This window comes from Giraffa tippelskirchi, chromosome 9, assembly GCF_054371585.1.
Source record: "Giraffa tippelskirchi isolate mGirTip1 chromosome 9, T2T-mGirTip1v1.2.pri, whole genome shotgun sequence".
Taxonomy (NCBI): domain Eukaryota; kingdom Metazoa; phylum Chordata; class Mammalia; order Artiodactyla; family Giraffidae; genus Giraffa; species Giraffa tippelskirchi.
The window spans coordinates 57752913-57774826 of record NC_137283.1 but is presented as its reverse complement, the minus strand read 5'-3'; the positions used below and the strand labels follow the sequence as shown (position 1 = coordinate 57774826).

Sequence of the window (21914 nt, the reverse complement as noted above, 5' to 3'; positions counted from 1 at the left end):
ACATATCTAGAGAAAACCATAATTTGAAGCGTGCAACCCAATCTTTACAGCAGCACGACTGACAACAGCCAAGGCGTAGAAATGACCTAAATATCCATCAGCAGAGGAGTGGATAAAGACGATGCGGTACATACGTGCTCTACAATGGAAAACTACTCAGCCATTAAAAAACCATGCCATCTGTAGCAATATGGATCAACGTAGAGATTACTAAGTCACACAAAGATACGCATCACTTCTATGTGAAATCTTTAAAAAACGATACAAATGGACTTACTAACAAAATACAGACTCACAAACATGGTTATCAACAGGGAATGAGGGGAGGGATAAATTAGGAGTTTGGGATTAACATATATACGTGACTACATACACAACAATCAACAAGGACCTGTGTGGTACTCCTAGTAGTGGTACTCAGTACTCTGTAATAACCTATATAGCAAAGGAATCTGAAGAAGAGAGGGCATCTGCAGATGTAAAACTGCATCACTCAGCTGTACATCTGAAACTAACACAACACTCAGTCAATTCTGTGCTGTGCTCAGTCGCCTCAGTCGTGTCTGACTCTGCAACCCCACGGACTGTCACCCACCAGACTCCTCTGTCCAGGGGATTCTCCAGGCAAGAATACTGGAGTGGGTAGCCATGCCCTTCTCCAGGGGATCTTCCTGACCCAGGGATCAAACCTACATCTCTTAGGTCTCCTGCATTGGCAGGTGGGTTCTTTACCACTAGCGCCACCTGGGAAGCCAAAACATTATCAGTTCAGTTCAGTTCAGTCCCTCAGTCGTGTCCGACCATTTGCAACTCCAAGGACTATAGAGTCGGACACGACTGAGCGACGGAACTGATAAGTTTTTTGGCAAAAGCTACGTCCCATATAAAATAAAAATTACAAGAAGGAAACCACAGTCCTGCATCCCCCAGACCCAGCCCACCCAGAGCAGACTAGACCCAGACGCTCGCCCCCACCCCCCGGGACCAGCTGGGCCCCAGCTCTGCACACTGGCAGCCAACACAAGCTTCGGGATCCCCCAGGCCCCCACCTGACTGTCAGGAGCCACACCCCCCCTAGTGGTCCCCCACTCCAGGACCAGCCCCGCCTGCCTGTAGGGAGCACCACCACCCCAGGCCTGGCTTCCCGGCCAGTGGGTGGGCGCATCCCAGAGTCTCCTGGGCCCGACTCCGCCCCCAGTGAGCCAGCACCAGCCGGGGGTCCTAGGATGCTGGAAGCGGCTGCCGCGTGACCAGACCCCGCCCAGCAGGCATCCACACACGGCAGGGCCGGGCCACCCACCTACCCGCCAGAGCCCCCCCGTCAGCCCCCTGGGAGAGGGGACTGCACTGCGGGACGCCCAGGTCAAGAAACGGAACTAAGAGACGGAAAACAAACGGCCGCTCGGACAGGAGGAGCCGGCAGAGGAGCACGCCCCAGAGGACGAGCAGGACAGACCCCAGGAGCAGACCTGAGAGACGCCGGACAGGCTGCCCGCCGCGGGGAGTTCAGAGCGGTGAGCTCGGGCAGAAAGACGCGCAGGGCGGTTAGAATTTCAGGACAGCGCATTAAACCCGAGGGCCCTTGGAGGTGTGGCCTTGGGTGGGGGCGCGGGTGTCCGCCGTGAAGTGGGCCTGCACCCAGGACCCCAGCGCCAGGTTCCGGCCCAGCCCAGAGCGTGCCTCTCCCCATCCCTCAGCAACACTGACTCTGGACCCGGGCCCAGACAGTTCTGATGAAGACCCGGTTCCCGCAGCTCAGTTCCAGAGGGGACAGGGCTCCGAGGGTCCCCCAAAGGTGGGCCACGGGCCGACAGGCTTGGAGGGTTGGGGCAGGAAGAGCCACTGTCCGAGTCACCGGACACTCACCCTGGCCGCTCTGCAGGACGCGAGGCGGGCTGGCACGGGCCTCGGGCTGGAGGGAGACCATCTGCGGGACATGCTTTACAGCTCTACGGCTTTACAGCAGGGGTCCAGCTCGCTGCCTCGGCCGCGGGGGAGCTCGGATGGGTGGGGCAGCCCCAGGCGGGGGTAACAGAGTGCCTTTCTAACCCGTCAGAAGACGGGGGCCACATAGCGTGGTCAGCCAGGAGGCCACCCGTCTCTGCAGGGCATGCCGGAGTCGGTCAGACAGACAGGTAGACGACAGCATCAGAAAACGTGGTTTATTAGGGTTAGCTGTGGCACACTTCGGTCCTGCACTATCTTCTACCCGGTACATGGGGCCCCACTGACAGCGGACGTGCAGGGAGGTGGCTGAGCCGTGGGGATGACAGTCAACCAGGAAACTGCGTGGAGAAGTCGCTGTGGTCCTAAGGGCGGGTGTTAGCGGTCGGCGAGGGGGATGGGGGGCCTGCGGGGGCTCCCAAGCACCAGGGCCGAGGGGACGCCAGGGTCAGCACCCCATCCGCACCAAGAGCGGGCCCAGCGGGGCCGGGACCTCCGGTGGCCGCGGGCAGCATCTTCTGGAAAGCCTGTCCACACAGAACCACCTCCCGTGGCCCAGGCGGCCTGAGTGACGGGTCCATAGAGGCTCGGCCGGGTGTCCGAGCAGCGCGTCCGGCTGCCCCTCCTTGGCCTCGGTCCTCCGCCTGCCTCAGGGCCGGGCCTGTGCGGCCTTGCCCCCTGCACACCCGGCGCCCCTGCACCACTGAGGGCCGGGAGCGCACAGCCCAGGGGCTCCGGGGTCAGCAAGGCGGCCAACCCCGATGCAGGACTCGCTGGGCACTGCCAGGACAGGGGCCCAAACATGGCTGCCCACACCCTGAGCATGGAGGGCGTGCCCGGCCCACCCCGGTGAGGAACGTCTTTCAAATATGGGCGATTCTTTGACCAGATCGCTAAAGGTGGCTGAATGTGCATCTCTGAAAGCTTTCAAAGAAAATAAGTCCATGCATCGAAAGACTCCTGGTCAGATCACGTGCCCACGCGGCGTTCGGCTTGAGAAGCGGCCCGCCGTGGTGACCTGCTTCTGCACGAGGCGTGGCGGTGGCCGGGTGTGGGCTGGTGCGTGGCGTCTCTGTGGCTCCTCGGCCCAGAAGGACAGTGGGCTGAGCCCTCGGGGCATTTTCTACATGTTTTTCCTCCTCCACAGGGAAACCAGACAGGGCGATGAAGCTGCTCTCCGTGGGGACTCGGCTGGTCCCCCCACGAGACCACGCGGCTCCTTCGCTCGGGGGACCGGCTCTGGCTCAGCCTGCGTTGGGAGGCCCTGGAATGGAGGCAGGGGGCCGCCCCAGAAGAGCAGGGCGCAGCGGGCAGTAGCTCCCGCCGCTGGAGGACTGGGGTGAGCCCCACCCAGCCCCCACATCCGGGGGCCACGGGCAGGGCCGCGGGCCACGCCTTCCCTCCCCGGGGCGCAGCTTCCCCACCACGCTCACACGGACAGCGGAAGCACCCCCTGGGCAGCGGGGACCCCATTTACCACGCCGGCCAGAGCAGGGAGGGCTGAGGGTGGGGGGTGCGGGAGGGGCACCAGTAAGGGGCGGCTGCGGGGGCCCCCGATCTCCCTTCCTACTGGGGCCTCGGGCGGGGCACCGCCTGGGACCGGCTCCGGCCACCGGAAGTAGCTGTGCGGCCAGCTCCGTGGCACCATGCCGTCAAGACCCCTGCTTCCCGCCCACGGCCTCCGCTTCTGAACAGACGTCCAGCACAGTGGCCCTTCGAGCGTCAGGTGACACCATCAGGGAGCAGCGGCCACCCCCACGCACCTGGGAGGGGCAGGGGGGGTCCCCTTTCCACGCCCAGGCCCTCACCCCATGGCCCAGCCGGGCCCTCAGGGCTCGCAGAGCTGATGCAGGGCAGGGTGGGCGCACGGGCATTTCTGGGCCTGGGTAGCACGTGAGTCAGTCCGGGCAGTGGACACTGCCTCGCGTCCCACGGCCAGAGGGGCGCAGGCAGGGCATGGGGCAGTGGGAGGGTGTCCTCCAGTTATTGCTGAGGGGGGTGGTCCTGGGACCCTGCAGGGCAGGAGAGTCAGGGCAGGGCTCCGTGTGGCCTCAGGCCTTCCAGCATGTTCTCTGGAAAGTGCCGTGACCTCTGGTTTTTGCATAAAGCGTCCACCGTTTAAGGCAGATCCAGTGGTGGACAGCCTGGCAGGTGACAAGGCTGTCTGTCTGAGTCAGTTGTGCTAGAGATTCCTCCAATTTGTGGTGTGTGTGTTTGTGTGCGTGTGTGTGTTTCTCAGCCACGTCTGAGAAGCCAGCTCCTGCCCTTCCTCTGCCCACTTCCCGACGGTGGCCTCGAGGCCGGCCGGGGGTGCTCAGGGAGGGCACCCCATTCCCGCCACTGCTGTCCTTTGCGAGACCCACGTGTTTATCTCCCGGAAGACGGAGCTGGTCACCTCGGGAAGCTCTTTGTGGAGGATGTGGTAGGCACCTTCGTAAATCTGCAATCGGGAGAGACGGGCGGTCAGGACCACAGCGGGTGACGAGGCTGGGAGGCCATCAGAGAGGACCCCTGCTCTGCGCCCAGGCCTGGTCAGCGGGCAGTCTGCAGACGGACCCCCCTCCGTGGTCGCAGGTCCCTTCCTTAAACACTGTCCCCCCCGCCACCCCCACCCCATCTGTGTGCGTCTCCCCAGCCTCCCCCGTCGGGCCCTCACTCTGGCCCACCCATGTGGTGGTCCTGGCAGCACAGGGCCCCCCCGAGCTGCAGGCTGGTGCAGCCACAGGGGCGGGGGGCTTGGGCCTCCCTCCATGGCCCCCCGGAACCCCGTCCAGGCTGTAGGAACCACCTGTGGGTGGACGGCTCAGAATCTACATCTCCAGCCCGACCTCCCTCCAGACTCTCCATGTGTGTAACCAGCAGCCTCCTTGCCATTCCTGGCAATTTCTAACAGGCATCTCCAAATTTCTTTCGTTGACCACAGTAAAATCATGTAACACAAAACTGACCATCTTAACCACCGTTGCGTGTACGGCTCGGGGGCGGTAAGTGTCTTAGGAGGCTCTATAGCTCTCGTTCTGACGGCTGAAGCCCTGGCCCCGCTACACGCCCGCTCCATGCCCTACTTCCTGCGCCTGGCGACAACACGCTCCTTTCTTTTCTCTTTTCTGGCCAAGCTGCACGGCTTACAAGATCTTAGTTCTGTGACCAGGGCCCCGGCAGTGAAAGCATCGAGGCCCAACCATGGGGCCACAGCGAATCCCCTCCGCTGTCTCTGGCAATGACTTTCGTCAGCTTTGCTTGTGTCCTGGGGGTGCAATCGCACATGTCTTGCACTCTTGTGAGCAGCTCGTCTCACCGAGCACAGCCCCCCTCAAGGTGCATCCACACACGTGGCAGGAATGTATCAGAACCCCCTCGCCCCCCGCTTTCCGAGGCTGAGGAACGTTCCGCCGTCGGGATGGACCCCACTGGGCTCCTCGGTCAGACCTCACTGGACGCCGGGCCTGCTTCCATCTCGGGGCCACCATGGACACGGGGGTGGAGACCTCTCTGAGACCCCGCTTTCCGTCATCTGTCCCAGTTTCAGGCATGTCAGAACGGGGCTCGCGGTCCCCAGGGCTGCCTCCCCCAGGGACCGTCTCCTTCCAGCCCGTCCCCCCGTCCCAGGTTCATCTGAGCCCCCCTCTGTCCACAGGCTGGCCAGGGCTGACCCTCGGAGTGGAGCTGCCGAGGGGGCGGGCAGGCAGAGGACTCGCGGCGGAGCTGAGCTGCAACCCCGGCCCCCGCAGTGGTGCAGCATCGTGGGGACCGCCTGTGTGCCCCATGACCGAGCAGGTGGCCCCGGACTGGGCATCCACACGGCCGTGCCCAGTGGAGAGGCCGTCGTGGGTGGGAGCCGTCTGTCCGCGCTCGTGCCCTGGGGCTCGTCTGCCCCGCCGACCGCCCAGAGCCACCTTCAGGCTCGGCCGCCACTCGGTGGGTCCGTAGGTCCGCTCTCTCCCCACCCCTCCAGCTTCCCAGTCTAACGGAAAGACACTCGGGGGGCTTTCCCACCGGAAATGACACATTTCCGTCCTGTTGTGCCCGACTCGCGGACGCTCCCCGGGGAGTGAACGACCAGCTGATGCCTCAGCCGCCCCTGGACGTGCCTCCCAAGGACAGGCCCCCCGCCCTCCCCGACCCGAGGCGGCAGCAGCTCACCTTGAGAGTCTTGTCCTGGCTCTTGGCCGACTCCATGAGCAGGTAGGCGCCCCTGCTATCGCAGAGGCGGTCGGCGGAGCCCTGCAGCAGCAGGAAAGGCAGCGTCAGCTTGGGCAGTGCCCGCTCCACCCGCGACACGGCGTTGAGCAGCTGGATGCCGAAGCAGACTTTGAGCCCCGCCCGGCAGACCAGGGGGTCCGCGTTGTAGATGTCCACCTGTGGGGAGAGGGGCGTCTGTCAGACCCCGGGGAGCCGCCCCCTGCACGGCCCTGGGCGCCTCGGCCTCCTGCCCATGACTGGGGCCCCCAGACGGGTTCAGCCTGGTCTGCGCCCCTTCTCGTAAGCACGTCGTAAGCTGGCAGTGATGATGTCACGCGACGATGCCATGGTTGGTGCGGGTCTGCGTCTGAGTCTGTCTCCCCTGACACAGGGTTGCCGGGGCGAGCAGGGACCTGCTGAGTCACTGGGGGTCGGTCAGTGCAGGGATGGGGGCCCGGGGAGGCCTTGGGCTTCACGCAGCAGCCGCCTGGCATCCCGAGAGGCAGGTCCACTGCCCCGTGTACCCAAGGCCATGGCTGCCCCTCTGCTGGACACGCCGAACAGCCAGGTCCACCATCCTGAGCCATCCACCTTCTAGGACCCCCTCTGACACTGGCTCTGCCTGCAGCTCGGGATCTGAGCCAGCCCTGGGGGGCACCCCAGCCTGCCCCACCCTTGCCTCTCCGCTCACCCCCAAGGGGACAGTGAAGGGCCTGCGTGTTGGAGCAGAGATGGGGCAGGTGCCCACAGGACTTTCTTGGGTGCTCGCAGCCGCCTGGGCCACTTGGCGTGGTCACACGGCCGTGTCTGGACGACAGGAAGGTGTGTCCAGCGCCCAGGGTGGGAGCCCACCAGACCGCATCCTGCCTGAGCGGCTTGGCGCCTGCCCACTGACTGGCCGCCAAGCCCCTCAGGGACACGGCTCTGGGTTAACTGCTCTGACAGCCCAAGTGGCTTCCTGCCCCGGGCCCCTTTCCCACGCCTGGAGCACGGAGGCCCTGTGTACATGCTCACTGGCCCTGTGTACACGCTGACCAGTCCTGTGTACACGCTGACTGGCCCTTTGTACACACTAATCAGCCCTGTGGACATGCTGACCAGCCCTTTGTACACACTGACCGGCCCTGTGTACATGCTGACTGGTCCTGTGTACACACTGACTGGTTGAGACCTGGCCGGGGGGAGGGCAGGCCCTGGGGCCAGCCACCGCTGCGTGGGCGGAGGGGGAGGGCAGGAGGGCAGGGTAGACCCCGCACCCCCACACAGGGCAACAGGCTCAGAAGGCCAAGCCCCCGCCTCAAGTAACCAGCCCGTCCAATCCCAGTGGCCTCTGCTTTCTGAGGTCTTAAGACCTAAACCCACCTGAGGTTCGGTGTCCTGCACCCCAGGCAAGAGGCGGACGGGGACCTCCCCCACCAAAGCCAGGCCCACAGCACCTGAGCAGCCAGCACCCACCCAAAACCCCAGAGAGGCCTTCCCGAGGGACTGTGTCTCCGTGACCCTCTTCCAGTGACCATCAGAGGGGTCAGGCCTCAAGGGAGGGCTACGAAGCAGCAACACGGGGGTCTCTGAGGGGTCAGCCCGACCCGCGCATGCAGGCATCCTGGCCGTCGTAACCCTGTGGTCCTGCAGGAGGGGACGTGGGCAGAGGCACACAGACCCTGCCTGGCAGAAGACGGACCCTTTCTGAGAACAGAAAGTGAAGGTCACTCAGTCGTCCACGGACGACTATACAGTCCATGGAATTCTCCAGGCCAGAATACTGGAGTGGGCAGCCTTTCCCTTCTCCAGGGGATCTTCCTGACCCAGGAATCGAACCAGGGTCCCCTGCATTGGAGGCAGATTCTTCACCAGCTGAGCCACCAGGGAAGCCCAAGAATACTTCTCAGGACTGTGTGTGAATCGCGATCCTGAAACGCAAGGTCTGTGCACGCACGGGGACTGTCTCCCGTGCTCCCACACAGCCCACCCGCAATTTTGGAGGGCGGCAGGGCACACGCAGCTGGGGCTCGGGACCTTGGCTCCAGGTGACTGACCTCTGAGGGCGACCTTGGCTCCAGGTGACCGACCTCTGGGGGCGAGGCCACCGGCTGGGACGGGACGTCTCTTGCGGGGGGTGGGGAGCCCTGTGGGGAAGACCACCGCCCTGTCAGTCCCAGCTGTGTGGTTCCAGGGGATGTGCTGATCTGTGAAATGATGGAGGTGATGGAGGGCGTGCCCCCGGGGACGCTGGGACCCTGGACGGGGTGTGCATCCCCCAGGGGTCCAGCCCAGGTCTGCCCACAGCGAGGCCGACGTTGCCTCTGACCCTGACCCGGGGCTGCACTCCCAGCCAGGATCAGCCAGCTGGGGTGTCTGCCTCTGAAGAAACCGCCCTAATGCCAGGGTGGCCCCATAGCCGGGCGCCCACTCCAACTCCTGCTGCCACAAAACCTAGGCATCACCCCATCAGTCACACCCCTCGACCTCTTTCTAAAAACTCTGCTCAGGGATGGATTCAGAATCAGGCATTTCATTAGAGGAGGGTTAGAGACGGCTGGCCTGAGCCCTTGGCTCTGTGCCAGCCATGTGCAGAGTGCTTCGCATGCTCGGCGCAGGGACATGACTGTGACCCATCTCACCGATGAGGAGACTGAGGCTCCGAGAGGCTGGGTGACTCGCCCAGCGTCACACAGCAAGTGAGCGGCCAGGATGAGCCCCAGGCACTCGGGCACGGTCAGTCCCCTCTGCCCCCCGCCAGGCTGTGCTGCCCCTGCGTTGGTTTCTGCCCTACCACAACACCAGTCAGCCGCAGTTACACACACCCCCCGCTGTCCGGAGCCTCCCCGCTCCGGGTGGTCACAGAGCGCCGGACTGGGCCCCCCGTGAGACATGACAGCTGGTCACCAGCTGGCCACCACACCCCCAGCAGCATCCACATGCTGACGCTCCTTTCCCCACTTGTCCACCCCCTCTGTCTCCCGCTGCATCCACAAGTCCGGTCTCTGGTGATGCTTTATGCCACTGGATGTGGCGATAATTTCCTGAATATGACCCTAAAGCCTGGGCAACAGGCAGATGTGAAGTTCTCCGTAATTAAAACTGGAGGGACTGACTTCAGCCTCTCCTCTCCTCGCAATCTGGGTTTTCACATCATTTCTATCCCCTGGTCAGGGACAGGTTTGGGGCAGGAGGCCCCTATGGTCGGTCGTATCCAGCTTGGCCAGCATCTCAAGCCTTGGCAGGTTGGCCAGAGCCCATCCGTAAATGGGGTTTCCGTCCCTGGCTCGAGGCCAGCAGTGGGGTCTGCGAGAGACGCAAGGGTCCCAGGAGGGAGGCAGAACTGGCCATAGCAACCTGCTTTGTCTCAGGTCTGACCATCCATGGAAAGCGAAAGTGAAAGTCACTCAGTTGTGTCTGACTCTTTGTGACCCTATGGACTATACAGTCCATGGATTCTCCAGGCCAGAATACTGGAGTGGGTAGCCTTTCCCATCTCCAGGGGATCTTCCTAATCCAGAGATCGAACCCAGGTCTCCCGCATTGCAGGTGGACCCTTTATCAGCTGAGCCACCAGGGAAGCCCAAGAATACTGGAGTGGGTAGCTATCCTTTCTCCAGGGTATGTTCGTGACCCAGGAATGGAACCAGGGTCTCCTGTGTTGCAGGCAGATTCTTTACCAGCTGAGCTGTCGGGGAAGCACAGAGGCCCTGGGTGTTCTGCAGCCGCTGACCTCAGGGACTGGCCTCTCTGGGGCTCAGAGATGTTCCCACCAGAGGCACGGTGGGCGGGGGGCAGGGAGCGGGGAACACGGGGGCAGGGCACCGGCTGAGCCAGGCCCTCATGGCTGCCCCTGCTCAGAGGTCCATGCCAAGAGAGGCTCCCCTGGCTTGAGGCTTATTTGTAAGGCGCTGGTAGATCACCAGCTGCTGGAAACAGACAAGTCTCCTGTGGGGATAAGCCATGCGCGATGGTGAGTCACAGAGCAGGACTGGCCCGCGGGGAAGTGATAGCCAGGTCCGGAGGGGCTGCAGGGGAGGCCGAGCCTATCTGCAGCCCTGGTTGCGATGATCCAATGCCTTGGGGTGGCCAAGCCTCCCAGGCCACGGGCGGGTGGCCTCCCGGCTGCGTGGGCAGAAGCCACGAAGGCCACGGGAGCAGGCACACCAGAAATGTTAAGTGGGGGCGGGTTCTGGAGTGGAGCCCCCCGCAGATGTGAGTGGGAGCAGGGCCGGCCCCGCCTCAGCCCCCCGGGTGCCCAGAACTCGCCATACAGCCGGCCGGTGTGCGTGCGAACCAGCTAGGAGGTGCTTGGAGAGCGTCCCGGTGCAGCGACAGAGGACACAGACTGGGTGCTGGAAGGCAGACCGCCTCGGCACAGGACTGGGGGTGCTCCCGGCAGAAGAGCCAGAGGGGGCTGGGGGGCTCCTGCTGTGAGCAGTCGGAGGTGTGTGGGCGCCGGGAGCTCCCCATGGCCCCTCCTCTTCGCCTCCCCCCGCCGGCGGCCTTGGCCGGAGAACTATGTAGAACATCCATGGCTTTTCTGAGTGGGAGGGATTCACAGCATTCTGAGGAACCCGTGGTCGAGGGTGGAATGCTCAGTATGTCGGTGAGGCTCGAAATATGAGGACAAACACAAAAAGGACTGCGTAGCAGCTTCTCTGTTTCCAGGGTTTTGGTGCCAGGAGCTTAGAGGTGAGAGCGGTTTAGTTGCTCCAGGCCTGTCTGACTGTGTGCAACCCCACGGACTGTAGCCCACCAGGCTCCTCTGTCTGTGGGATTTCCCAGGCAAGAAAAGGGGGGTTGGGTTGCCATCTCCTTTTCCCGGGGACCTTCCTGGCCCAGGGATTGAACCTGCGTCTGCTGGACCAGCAGCTGGATTCTTCACCCCAAAGCCCAACCTAGGTTCAAATCCTTATGGAACAGCTGCGAGTCCCTGGGGAAGGGACCTGCCCTCTCTGGGCCCAAGCTTCACGAGATGGACGTTCTGGAGCTGTGGCAGGAAGACAGGGCGCAGAGGGTGGTGCTGAGGCCACGCCGGGCATCCCTGCCTTTCCTCCCACGCGGGGGTCTGTGTGCATCTGCCGGTCCCAGGCTATGAAGTGGGGGCGCCACGCCACCCGTCCTGGCTGCCGCAGCGAGCCCCGGAGACGGGAACCCGCTAGGGAGCCCGCGTCCGCGCCAGCCTGTAGCCGCTGCCCGGGTCCCACTTCAGCAAGCTCGACGGGCCATCAGTGCCGGGCCCTGGGGCAGACGTCCTCACAGAAGGCGAGCCTTTGGAGCCGGCTCTGGGTCCTCGAGGTGGCTGCTCCGCCCGTTTCCCCTCGCCCGCCCCTCGGCGCTGCTATTTTTAAAGCTGGGCAGAATGTGGAAAGGGCAGCTCCAAGCGCCTGCTGGAAGGAGCTAATCCTCTCTGCCCCCTACTTGATCCAACCAGAGCGCAGGCTCCGAGTCCGCCCGGCAGGGAAACCGAACACTGTTTCTGGAGAACCTCCCCCACCCCGGACACGTGACGCTGCATGACCGCGGATGGGGACGCCCGCCCGCGAGGCATCCACCCAGATGCCTCCGTTTGCTGTAAGGCCTTCGGTGACCTTTTCGTGATTTCACAAAGGAGACAGAAGCTCTGAAATCTGCTCCTTTCAAACCAAGAGCGTTTGGAATCATCTCGCGATCATTTTCTCCTTCTTCTCTGCCCACGTACTTGCAGGTGGTGAGATAACTGGATGTTTCCACTCTAAGGTCTCAAAGGGACAGGCCCCCCCGCCGCCCCTGGCCCAGGCCGTCCCAGCACAGCTGCTGCAGCTGATGCAGTTCAGTCACTCAGTCGTGTCCGACTCTCTGCGACCCCATGGACTGCAGCACACCAGGCCTCCCTGTCCATCACCAACTCCCAGAGCTTGCTCAAGCTCATGGTCATCGAGTTGATGATGCCATCCAACCATCTCACCCTCTGTCGTCCCCTTCTCCTCCCACCCTCAATCTTTCCCAACATCAGGGTCTTTTCCAATGAGTCAGCTCTTAGCATCAGGTGGCCAAAGCATTGGAGTTTCAGCTTCAGCATCAGTCCTTCCAATGAATATTCAGGACTGATTTCCTTTAGGATGGACTGGTTTGATCTCCTTGCAGTCCAAGGGACTCTCAAGAGTCTTCTCCAACACCACAGTTCAAAAGCATCAATTCTTTGGTGCTCAGCTTTCTTTATAGTCCAACTCTCACATCCATACTTGACTACTGGAAAAACCATAGCCTTGACTAGACGGACCTAGGTTGGTAAAACAACGTCTCTGCTTTTTAATATGCTGTCTAGGTTGGTCATAGCTTTTCTTCCAAGGAGCGAGTGTCTTTTAATTTCATGGCTGCAGTCACCATCTGAAGTGATTTTGGAGCCCAAGAAACTAAAGTCTGTCACTGTTTCCATTGTTTCCCCGTCTATTTGCCATGAAGTGATGGAACTGGATGCCATGATCTTCATTTTTCTGAATGTTGAGTTTTAAGCCAGATTTTTCACTTTCTCTTTCACTTTCATCAAGAGGCTCTTTAATTCCTCTTCGCTTTCTGCCAAAAGGGTGGTGTCATCTGCATATCTGAGGTTATTGGTATTTCTCCCAGTAATTCCAGCTTGTACTTCATCCAGCCTGGCATTTCACATGAGGTACTCTGCATAGAAGTTAAATAATCATGGTGACACTATCCAGACTTGAGGTACTCCTTTCTCAATTTATAACCAGTCCACTGTTCCATGTCCAGTTCTAATTGTTGCTTCTTGACCTGCACACAGGTTTCTCGGGAGGCAGGTAAAGTGGTCTGGTATTCCCATCTCTTGAAGAATAATCCAGTTAATTGTGATCGACACAGTCCAAAGCTTTAGTATAGTCAATGAAGCAAAAGTGGATGTTTTTCTGGAATTCTCTCTGTGCGTACCAGGACCCAGGAGGAAGGAGCAGTGGTCTCCAGAAGAGATGGAGCCAGCCTTGCCTGTGGGGGTCTCTGGCAGCGGCCTGCCGCGGGGCCAGGGGCACTGGCCGCAGACCTGGAGGAGCAATGTGTTCGAAGAAGTCCTCTTGGAGGAGATCAGGGCCTGTGGACCCCAGGATTGGGCCGCCTCGGGCCAAACTACAGGGCGGGAGTGCAGCCCCACCTGTCAGCAGACAACTGGATTAAAGATTTACTGAGCAAGGGCCTGCCCATCAGAGTAAGACCTGGATTCCCCCACAGCCAGTCCCTCCCATTGGGAAGCCTGCACAAGCCTTATCCTCCATCAGAGGGCAGACAGACTGAAAACCACAGTCACAAAAAACTGACCAATCTGATCACATGGACCACAGCCTTGTCTAACTCAATGAAACTATGAGCCATGTCGTGTAGGGCCACCCAAGACGGACGGGTCATGGTGGAGAGTTCTGACGAAACGTGGTCCACTGGAGAAGGGAATGGCAAACCACTTCAGCATTCTTGCCTTGAGAAGCCCATGAACAGCATGAAAAGGCTGCTGCAGAAATCGGCGGTTTTACTGGAAACTGCACATTTGAAACCGAGTCATCCTTTGGCTGCGGCAGTTGGAGGAGGCCCTGCCCACAGGCCTCACCTCGCAGTGACCCTGCACATGGAGCGACGGTCCCCAGCAACCCCCGCCCGACAGGCGGGCTGCATGGACCAGTGAGTTCAAGTCAGGAGCTGCACGCTCGTAAACCCAGCTGGAAGGACGCGCCAAGCACAGACTCTGGAATCAGAGGCTCTGTGCCACAGTTCTGCCCTGACTGGCTTGCAACCCTGGAGAAGCTATTTAACCTCTGAGCCTCAGTTTCCTCATCTGTGAAATGGGGTTAATGTCAGCCTCACTCCTGTCAGGACTGGCTCTGGTCTTTCTGGGTTTTAATGCTGTGCCTTCTTACCACACAGGTCTGCCTCTTGGAATGAAAATCTTTCTTTACTCAAATATTTTCGACCCTGGTGGGTCAAATGTGGCTCCAAGATGGGAGTTTGGGAGGTACTGCTTTAAAATTAAATTCTAATTCAAATGGGGTGTGGATGACTGGGCGGACTGGCTCCCTCCAGAGTCCCGCACAAGCCAGACTCAGCAACAGCGGGCTCTCAAGGCCGGGGAGCTGGAGCCGTGGCCTGAACATCCCTGCCTACATGCCTGGGATGACTCCCATCCAGCTCAGTGGCTCAGAGGGCCAGGAGGCCAAGTTCTGTCATGATGCCAGACCCCAAGGAAGTTAGGGCCCACCGGCAGCCACGACTCCCTGGCTCAAACTCCTGACAAAAGATGGGAAACTGAGGCAGGAGGTGATTCGGCATTATGCTCCTGGTGTCCAGGGCGCCACCTGTTCACTGGCCGTGAGCCTGTGGGGTCCTGCCCCCCAGACAGAGCTCTCAGGCAGGTGACCCTGGGCAGACCTCGGCACCTGGGCAGCCTCTGTCTGCCCCTGTGACACGGGCAGCTGTGTGTGGGTGAGGACGAGACAGCCACCTGGCACGGAGCACGGGGGCCTGGCCTCGTAGGCAGGGGACGAGGTGCTGGCCCTTCACCAGAGGGGTGGGGGCTCGGTGCCCTGACCAGCACTGTTACGGACCACCCTGGACTCTACAGGGACCCATGGACATGCAGCACCGGCCTGGCCCATGGACACGGGCGCCGGCCTGGCCAGAGCCCCCTGGTGCATCCTCCAGCCTAGGCGCATGCCAACCGCCGCCCCCCGCCTCACAGCAGAGCTCTTCTCCTCCACTCTCAGGCCACAAGCTTGGGCAGGGTGACGCCGCCCCCTCTCCGGGACAAATACCCAACTGTCCAGGGGTAAGAACCAGCCCTGGGAAGGGTACAACTTCTGAAAGAGTGACATAGCCCAAGGACACAACACAAACCGATTAGCCTCACATAGGACCAAGATGGCAGACAAGACTAGACCTTAATCCTCAGCCAAGAAGGGAAGGAGACACCCAGAGGCGCCATGACAATTCCAGGGAGGGGGCGAAATCTCCAGCCCTTCCCAAAACAGCTGGAATAACCCTCCCGCTCATTAGCATATGCAGTGACCCAGCCTATAAAATCTAACCACGCCACATTTCGAGGCCGCACTCGCCCTCTGCGATGGCCCATGCTGTCTGTGGAGTGTGCCTCTCTCTGAATCTGAAAAGATTCACTTCTTACTGATCTCTGTGTCTCTCCTTGAATTCTTTCTGTGATGAGACATCAAGAACCTGAGCTTCATGAGGTCCTGAAACCAGGCACTGTGGGTTTTGGCTGGGTTCAAGTCCCAGCCACGTGGATTCAAGTCCCAAGCAGGGTTTTGGCTGGGTTTGAGTCCCAGCCATGTGGGTTTAGGCCCAAACTGGGTTTTCGCTGGGTTCGAGTCCCAGCCATGTGGGTTTGAGCCTCAGTCTGAGGTAAACGGTTTCAGGGCTGCTGTTGGATGGCTGTGCTGCCTCTGCACTGGCTGCTCACTCATGTAAAGCTGCTGGTGGCCAGCTTCGCCTCCACTCGGGGGAAAGTCTGGCTGGGAATAAGGCCAAACCAGGGGACACACGAGGTAGGGGCAGAGAGACAGCGTGGTGACTAAGACTCTGAGCCCCTGGATCCAGCCATGCCTGAAGCCTTCCGTTACATTCACCAACAAACCCCTCTTTCTGCTCAAGTCATTCCGAACTGGTTGCTGTCACTCACAAGCTCACGAGACCCGGCTGGCTCACACACGCAGCTCCACCCGGTCAGATGCTCCACACACGTGGGCACAGTCAAGGACGACCACCGCCCACCCCTCCCACCAGACCCTGAAGCCAGACTGTGCCTCACACCCCCTCAGGTCCCCGCCAGCTGATGCGGAGCCTCGGTGGAATGGCGGCAGACAGCCGCGGCGAGGCTAACGTCCGGACTCCCCCCAGGCCTGGGATGTGGCTGGCTCCTCCCAGCGGCCCCAGTTGCCCCCAGTTCCTCAGAAAGACTCACTTCCGTCTTATTCCTCGAGAGCACGCTGGAGTCAATCCGGCCCAGGGACATGTTCGGCAGGACGAGGTTGAGAACTTTCGCAGCGAAGACCTGGACACGAGGGGAAGCTACGGTTAGCGCCATGCGCCCCTTGTCCGGCCACCCCGCGGGCTGCCTACGGTCCACTAAGGAGCGGGACACCCGGACGGGGCATCAGCCGGGCCTGATCCCGGGCTGGGCACCCAAGGACCACTGCTCGCTCCACCCAGATGGCCTCCCAGGTCTGGCTTTTGGGCTGGGTGGGGGCGGCTGGGCAGGGACAGCAGTGGCTTCCTTGCTGCTCCCGATGCCCTGCGGCCGCCTCCCCGGACCACTCCCAGGCGATGATCTTGAATTCTCTGCGGGAGCAGAAGCCCCCAGGCACCCGAGCTGAGGCAGGACGTGCCCTGATCAGAAGGCACCGCTGACTGTCTCAGGGCAGGAACCGCCACCAGGCTGAGCGGACGCGGGGCGGGGGAGGCATGGGCCTGGCTCCCGGCATGTGCGTGGAGGTGGGGCTGCACACCGCTGGCCTGTCCCTCCGCTGCCCATGGGGTCGCTGTGCGCCAAGGCGCCCCGCCACACCGTAGGCGCTCAATGCACGCTGCCCCAGGCCTCCCCCACCCCCACCCCCCAGAGCTGGTCTTTATCCAGGAGACCGTCAACCAGCTCTCACGAGTCACTTGGGGGGGGCGGGGGCCGCTTCCGTTCCTGCAGACACCCAGGGAGGAGAGATGCTATTTCCAAGGCGAGCTGTGAAATGCTGAGATTAGACTCGCTCGGAAAGCAGGAAGCAGCGAGTCCCAGGTCTGCGCGGCCGTCACAGAGCAGACGGGGGTGCCCCTTGGCACGCAGTGGTCGCGGGGTGTCGGCACGGTCCCGGGGGCTCCCTGTCTGTGATCTCCACACGAACACCCTGAGGGGAGGGCTGACCCTCATTTACGAGACAGGACACAGGCTCAGCGTCACTGCCCGCGGCTGGCTGAACGGGGCGGACAGAGGCCTGGGGTGTGGCCGCTCCCCTGTTCCCGGTGACCGAGAGGCCTGAGCTCGCCTGCCATCCCCTCAGCATCGCCCCCCAAAAGCCCTCCTCCTTGGACATCAGGAGCCTCACAACCTCGCACACAGCTGGGCCCCAGACGGCCGGGGACCCACAGGGGAGTCCTGTGACCTCACCGCACCCCAGGCTCGGGTCTATCCTCAGGCATGTGGAACAGCGGCCTCCACGTGCCAGCGTTCGCCCACCCGGCTCCGGACACCCATGATCCAACCTGCAGCCCCACATCAGGCCTCCAGCTGCCCGCACCCATCGAAGCGTCATGGGCTGGATGGGACCTGTCCGGCAGGGTCAGGGGTCAGGCTGGGGGTGGGCCAGCCCCAGGGACGAGTACAGGCCGAGGAGGGTTCGAATTCCAGGAGGGAAGGGACTGGCTGCTTCTGAGCAGACAGGATGGTCTGTGGGCTCCTGGATTCGGGGCTCCTTTGCGAGCCTGACCCCAGGAGCTGACATCTGTGCCTCCAAAGGCCAAAGTGTGTGAACGAGGCAAAACTATGGAGGTAAAATGCCCCGGGCACACAGAGAGGGGACACCCCGGGCACCCAGTCTTCACCGGCCCCGCCCCATGGGGGGTGGGCTTTCAGGGCGCACCCCCTCCAGCGACAGTGGCAGGAGGGAGTCATGGGGAAACGGAATGTGAGGCCCAGAGTCTGCTGAGCCACTCTGAGACTTCCTGCTCTTCTTGACGACCCGCCACAGCTTCCCAGGGATGCGGGGGCTGCGGGCCGACACTGCGCGTGTCCCCGTCACACCTGGGCCCCCGGGAGCCGCGTGCGATGGGACCAGGCTGCCTCCCACCCACCCCCTGGGCATGTCTGACTGCCTCGTCCAGCAAGGCCTTTTCAGTTCAGCTGCCCCTTCACTTTCCCTCCCGGGACACCCGGCCAAGTCCTGGCAAGGACTCTGCCGCCCAGAGCTCCCGGTCTCCCCAGGAGCCCCGAGGTCTACCCCCAAGTCTTGTTCCAAGTCCTCCCCCCAAGTCCTGGCTGCTGTACCGGTCACGGCACCCCATCGGGCCCCTCTCTTCCTGACAGTCAGCAGCACAGCTCCACGAGGGGCAGTGTCTCCGACCCCCATGGGCAGGACCAGGGACAGGGCCACACCTGACCCGCACGCTGCCCTTTAAAGGAGCCCAGGGTGAGAGAGGTGGGCGCCACCCAGACCCTGAGCTCTTCTTCTAAACCAGCGGAGTGTGTTCTGCTACGTTTCTAACAAGACTCAATTGGGCAGAGACAAATCTCTGATGGCAGTAAGGTCACAGCTAAAAAAAAAAAACATGTGGGAGCCTCTTTGCCTGCTCCCTACAAAACCAGAGAAGGGGAAACGCCGTCTCGGGGGGGAGAAGCTTGGAACGGCCGCCCAGCACACGCCCTTTAAGAGCTGGCTTGTTTCTTCAGCCTTTTCATTAGGAATAAGCAGAGAGAGTGGCTGACTGATGATCAAGGAAGCTGGGGTTGAAGAGGGGTCCTAGGTCCGAGGCGAGGAGGGAGGCGGGGGGCTGGAGAGAGCCCGCAGACCCCAGGCAGGGAGGATCAATTTGTCCAGGTCACTGCTGCTTGCCGCTGTCCTCCGCCCCAGCACCATCCACCGAGAGAGCCCGCAGCCACCGGGAGGAGGGGTGGGGGGCAGCGGCTCACCCACAGAGAAGCTGGCATCTTGGATACAACAGTTCTTATTGTCAACTGGAACACTTCTTCCAAACTTTTTGGAGGATCCTGCGGGCGCGTGGAGAGAGCCCCGGATCCCGCTCAAGAAGGGTCGACCTGGCCACGGCCCCTGGAGGAGATCCCCACCCTCACTGTGAGGCCAGTGGGCTAAGGCAGGTCCGTGCAGCCACAGAGCCCCCCAGGGTACCTCAGGGCTCGTGGCCCGAGGACAACCTGGGGGCTGAGATCCCAGCCCTGGAGAAGGAGGCAGTGGAGACCTGGAGCTGGGCAGGCTTGCATCTGAACTCTGGTTTGGAACCCAGAGAGTCCATGGTCCTCAGTTTCTCTGTTTGGAAGGAAAGTTATGACTAACCTAGAAAGCATGTTAGAAACCAGAGACATCACTTTGCTGACAAAGGGCCATCTAGTCAAAGCTATGGCTTTTCCAGTGGTCGTGTATGGATGTGAGAGTTGGCCCATAAAGAAAGCTGAGCACCAAAGAATTGATGCTTTTGAACTGTAGTGTTGGAGAAGACTCTTGAGAGTTCTTTGGACAGCAAGGAAATGAAACCAGTCAATCCTAAAGGAAATCAGTCCTGAAAATTCATTGGAAGGACTGATTTATGAAGCTGAAACGCCAATCCTTTGGCCACCTGATGCAAAGAACTGACTCATTGGAAAAGACCCTGATGCTGGGAAAGACTGAAGGCAGGAGGAGAAGGGGACGACAGAGGATGAGGTGGTTGGATGGCATCACCGACTCGATGGACATGAGTTTGACCAGGCTTGGGGAATTGGTGATGGACAGGGAGGCCTGGCGTGCTGCAGTCCATGGGGTTGCAGAGAGTTGGACAGGACTGAGTGACTCCATAACAACAAAAATGTGCAGACAACAAAATGAAGCTTGAAGGGCTGCCAGGAAGTGGCCTGACACCTGAATCCTCCAGGGAGCACCCTAATAGCCCCAAGAGGGCACCCCGTGCAGCCGGGGGGACTGAGCAAACCCCGTGTCACTGAGTGGGGGCTCCAGGTAGCAGGGGACAGGGGGAACCCCAACAATCTCACCCTCAAAGAGGACCAGGTCCACGCCCACGAGCAAGTGAGCGAGCAAGTGTCCCTGGCCTGCCCCTTGCGTGCCCCTGGGTTAACGGCAGGTCCATCCCTTTAACTGCCAGGGACCTGCCCAAGCACCTTTATTGATTCCAAAGGCTCTAATGGCTCCGAAAGACCACTCTGAAGCTTCTGTAGCTGAAAGGCTTAACACGTGGAAGGTAATCACACAACTGCTGGCTTCCACAGCAGTGCAGTGGGCTGACCTGGGCACAGGAGGGCACAGCTGGGACGGAGCCCGGAGGTTTCCTGGAGGCAGGGGGCACTGAGTGCCCCCCAGGTGGACAAAGGAAGCCTGCATGCCTTAGGGTGGGACCAAGGCCCCGGTGCATGCGGTGCACTTTCGGGGGCCAGGTCACGAGTCAGCCACGCCCCGACTCCCGGTCTAACTGTATCTGAGCTTGATGACCGGCCCTTCCCGGGGCCCCTCCCATGTTCCTTCCAGCCCCCCCCGCTCCAGAGCCTTCCGCACCCTGGTGACTAAAAGCAGAAGAGCAACACCCAGATGGGAAGCTGATCCCTGATGGTTTCAGGGTGAAAGGACGTCCTGCCATGCCCGCTGGCTGAGCCACAGCACGCGCTGACCTTGAACGAGACCATGGCCTCGTTTCCCGTCCGTGAACCGTGAACAGGGCAGTCACGGACAGGAAGTCACCCGGGTGTGTCTGGCACACGTGCACGGCCACTGGCGCCTGCCCCGCTTCGCCTGCTGCCTCCAGCGGGGGCATCTAGGAGCACGGGGCTGCTCCCACATCTCCATCTGGGACCCCTGGGGACCGCCTCCGGCCAAGGGCAGACAGGGTCACCTGGAGGATCACCCCAGTCCTCACTCGGGGCAGACGTCCAGGGCAACGCCGGGTTTTCCCGGAGAAAGGAGAGGTCACCCTCAGCCCCCGCCACGTATTGTCCTGGGGAGGTCGGGGTGCAGTACCAACAAGGGGGCGGGGGTCCCCGTGTCCCCGGGGCGGCTGCGCTGCGGCCTCTCCAGGAAGCATCCCACGGACCTTGACACTTGTCCTGGGGTCCAGGCTTGCTGTGTCTATAAACTCCTGCTTCCACCTGGATCTGGGCGCAGACAGGATTCTCCCCGTCTCGTCCCCAGGCTGCGTATACCCCAGCCGGCTGGAAGTGGGGTAGGAACCAGCTGTGCCGGGGCTGGGGCGGGGGAGCTGGCACTCTCACATGGGGGGTGGGGGCTGCCACCCTCACGTGCCCATCTGCGCTCCGAGGCCCCAGTGTGTGGTGCTGCTCTGTGAAATCTCTCCATCAGGACAACGGGACAGAGAAAAAAGGCAGTCGCTCCGTCACATCTGACTCTGTGACCTCCTGGACGGCGGCCCGCCAGGCTCCTCTGTCCAGGGGACTCTCCAGGCAAGAACACTGGAGTGGGTAGCCATGCCCCTTCTCCAGGGGAGCTTCCAGACCCAGGGATTGAAGCCGCGTCTCCTGCACTGCAGGTGGGTTCTTTACCATTTGAGTCACCAGGAAAACCTGTGAACACACCTCTGACCTGTCCGGGAGCCGCGCTCTGGGACGGGAATCACGGACCAGGACCCAGTTCTGCACGCTGCACCCGACAGCCTCGGGGCCCAGGGAAGCCCCACCGTCCACCTCAGCCAGAAGGGGGGGTCTCTAGGAATCCGTCTCTGGGGTCCTGAAGACCGAACCATTGGAAACCCAAAGGCCAGCCGGGGAGGCCTCCCCTGATCCAAGGCGAACTGCACCCACAGAAGCAGGCCACCGGGAGCACAGCACAGGAAGGGCAGACGGCACGCTCCCACCCGGATGTGGGACCCTCGGAGACGCACACGCCCGCCGCCTGGCCGTGGCCCACCAGGGGAGCGGGGCTCGCGCCCTCTGCCTCGGCCCCCGCCGGTGTAGGACTGCTCTCGCGTCCCCATGGATCATCACCTAGAGCCCCACGAGTCTCAGGTCTCCTTCCGAAGCTGCTCAGGCGAGGCGAGACCAGAGTGACCCCGGGCTCCCGAGTCGGGACTGCCCGCCCCCTGCCCTGGGGCAGTCACAGTCT

The 21914-nt window shown here is 61.5% G+C and overlaps 1 protein-coding gene across 6 annotated transcripts in view; it reads right to left on the bottom strand.

The window, feature by feature from the left end:
• Positions 1-2148: 2148 nt before the first annotated feature.
• MGLL (monoglyceride lipase) overlaps positions 2149-21914 on the bottom strand; it is a 92037-nt gene continuing 72271 nt past the window's right edge. For 2 of the 6 annotated variants that reach the window (XM_081526604.1, XM_081526603.1), the window contains exons 6-9: positions 16055-16144; positions 8163-8252; positions 6088-6303; positions 2149-4384 (exon numbers count right to left, since the gene is read on the bottom strand). In XM_081526604.1, coding sequence (XP_081382730.1) covers positions 4259-4384; positions 6088-6303; positions 8163-8252; positions 16055-16144 — 522 coding nt within the window. In that variant the 3' untranslated portion in view covers positions 2149-4258. The remainder of the gene's footprint in view (positions 4385-6087; positions 6304-8162; positions 8253-16054; positions 16145-21914) is intronic. The other 4 variants (XM_081526606.1, XM_081526605.1, XM_081526608.1 and 1 more) reach the window with 2 other exon arrangements.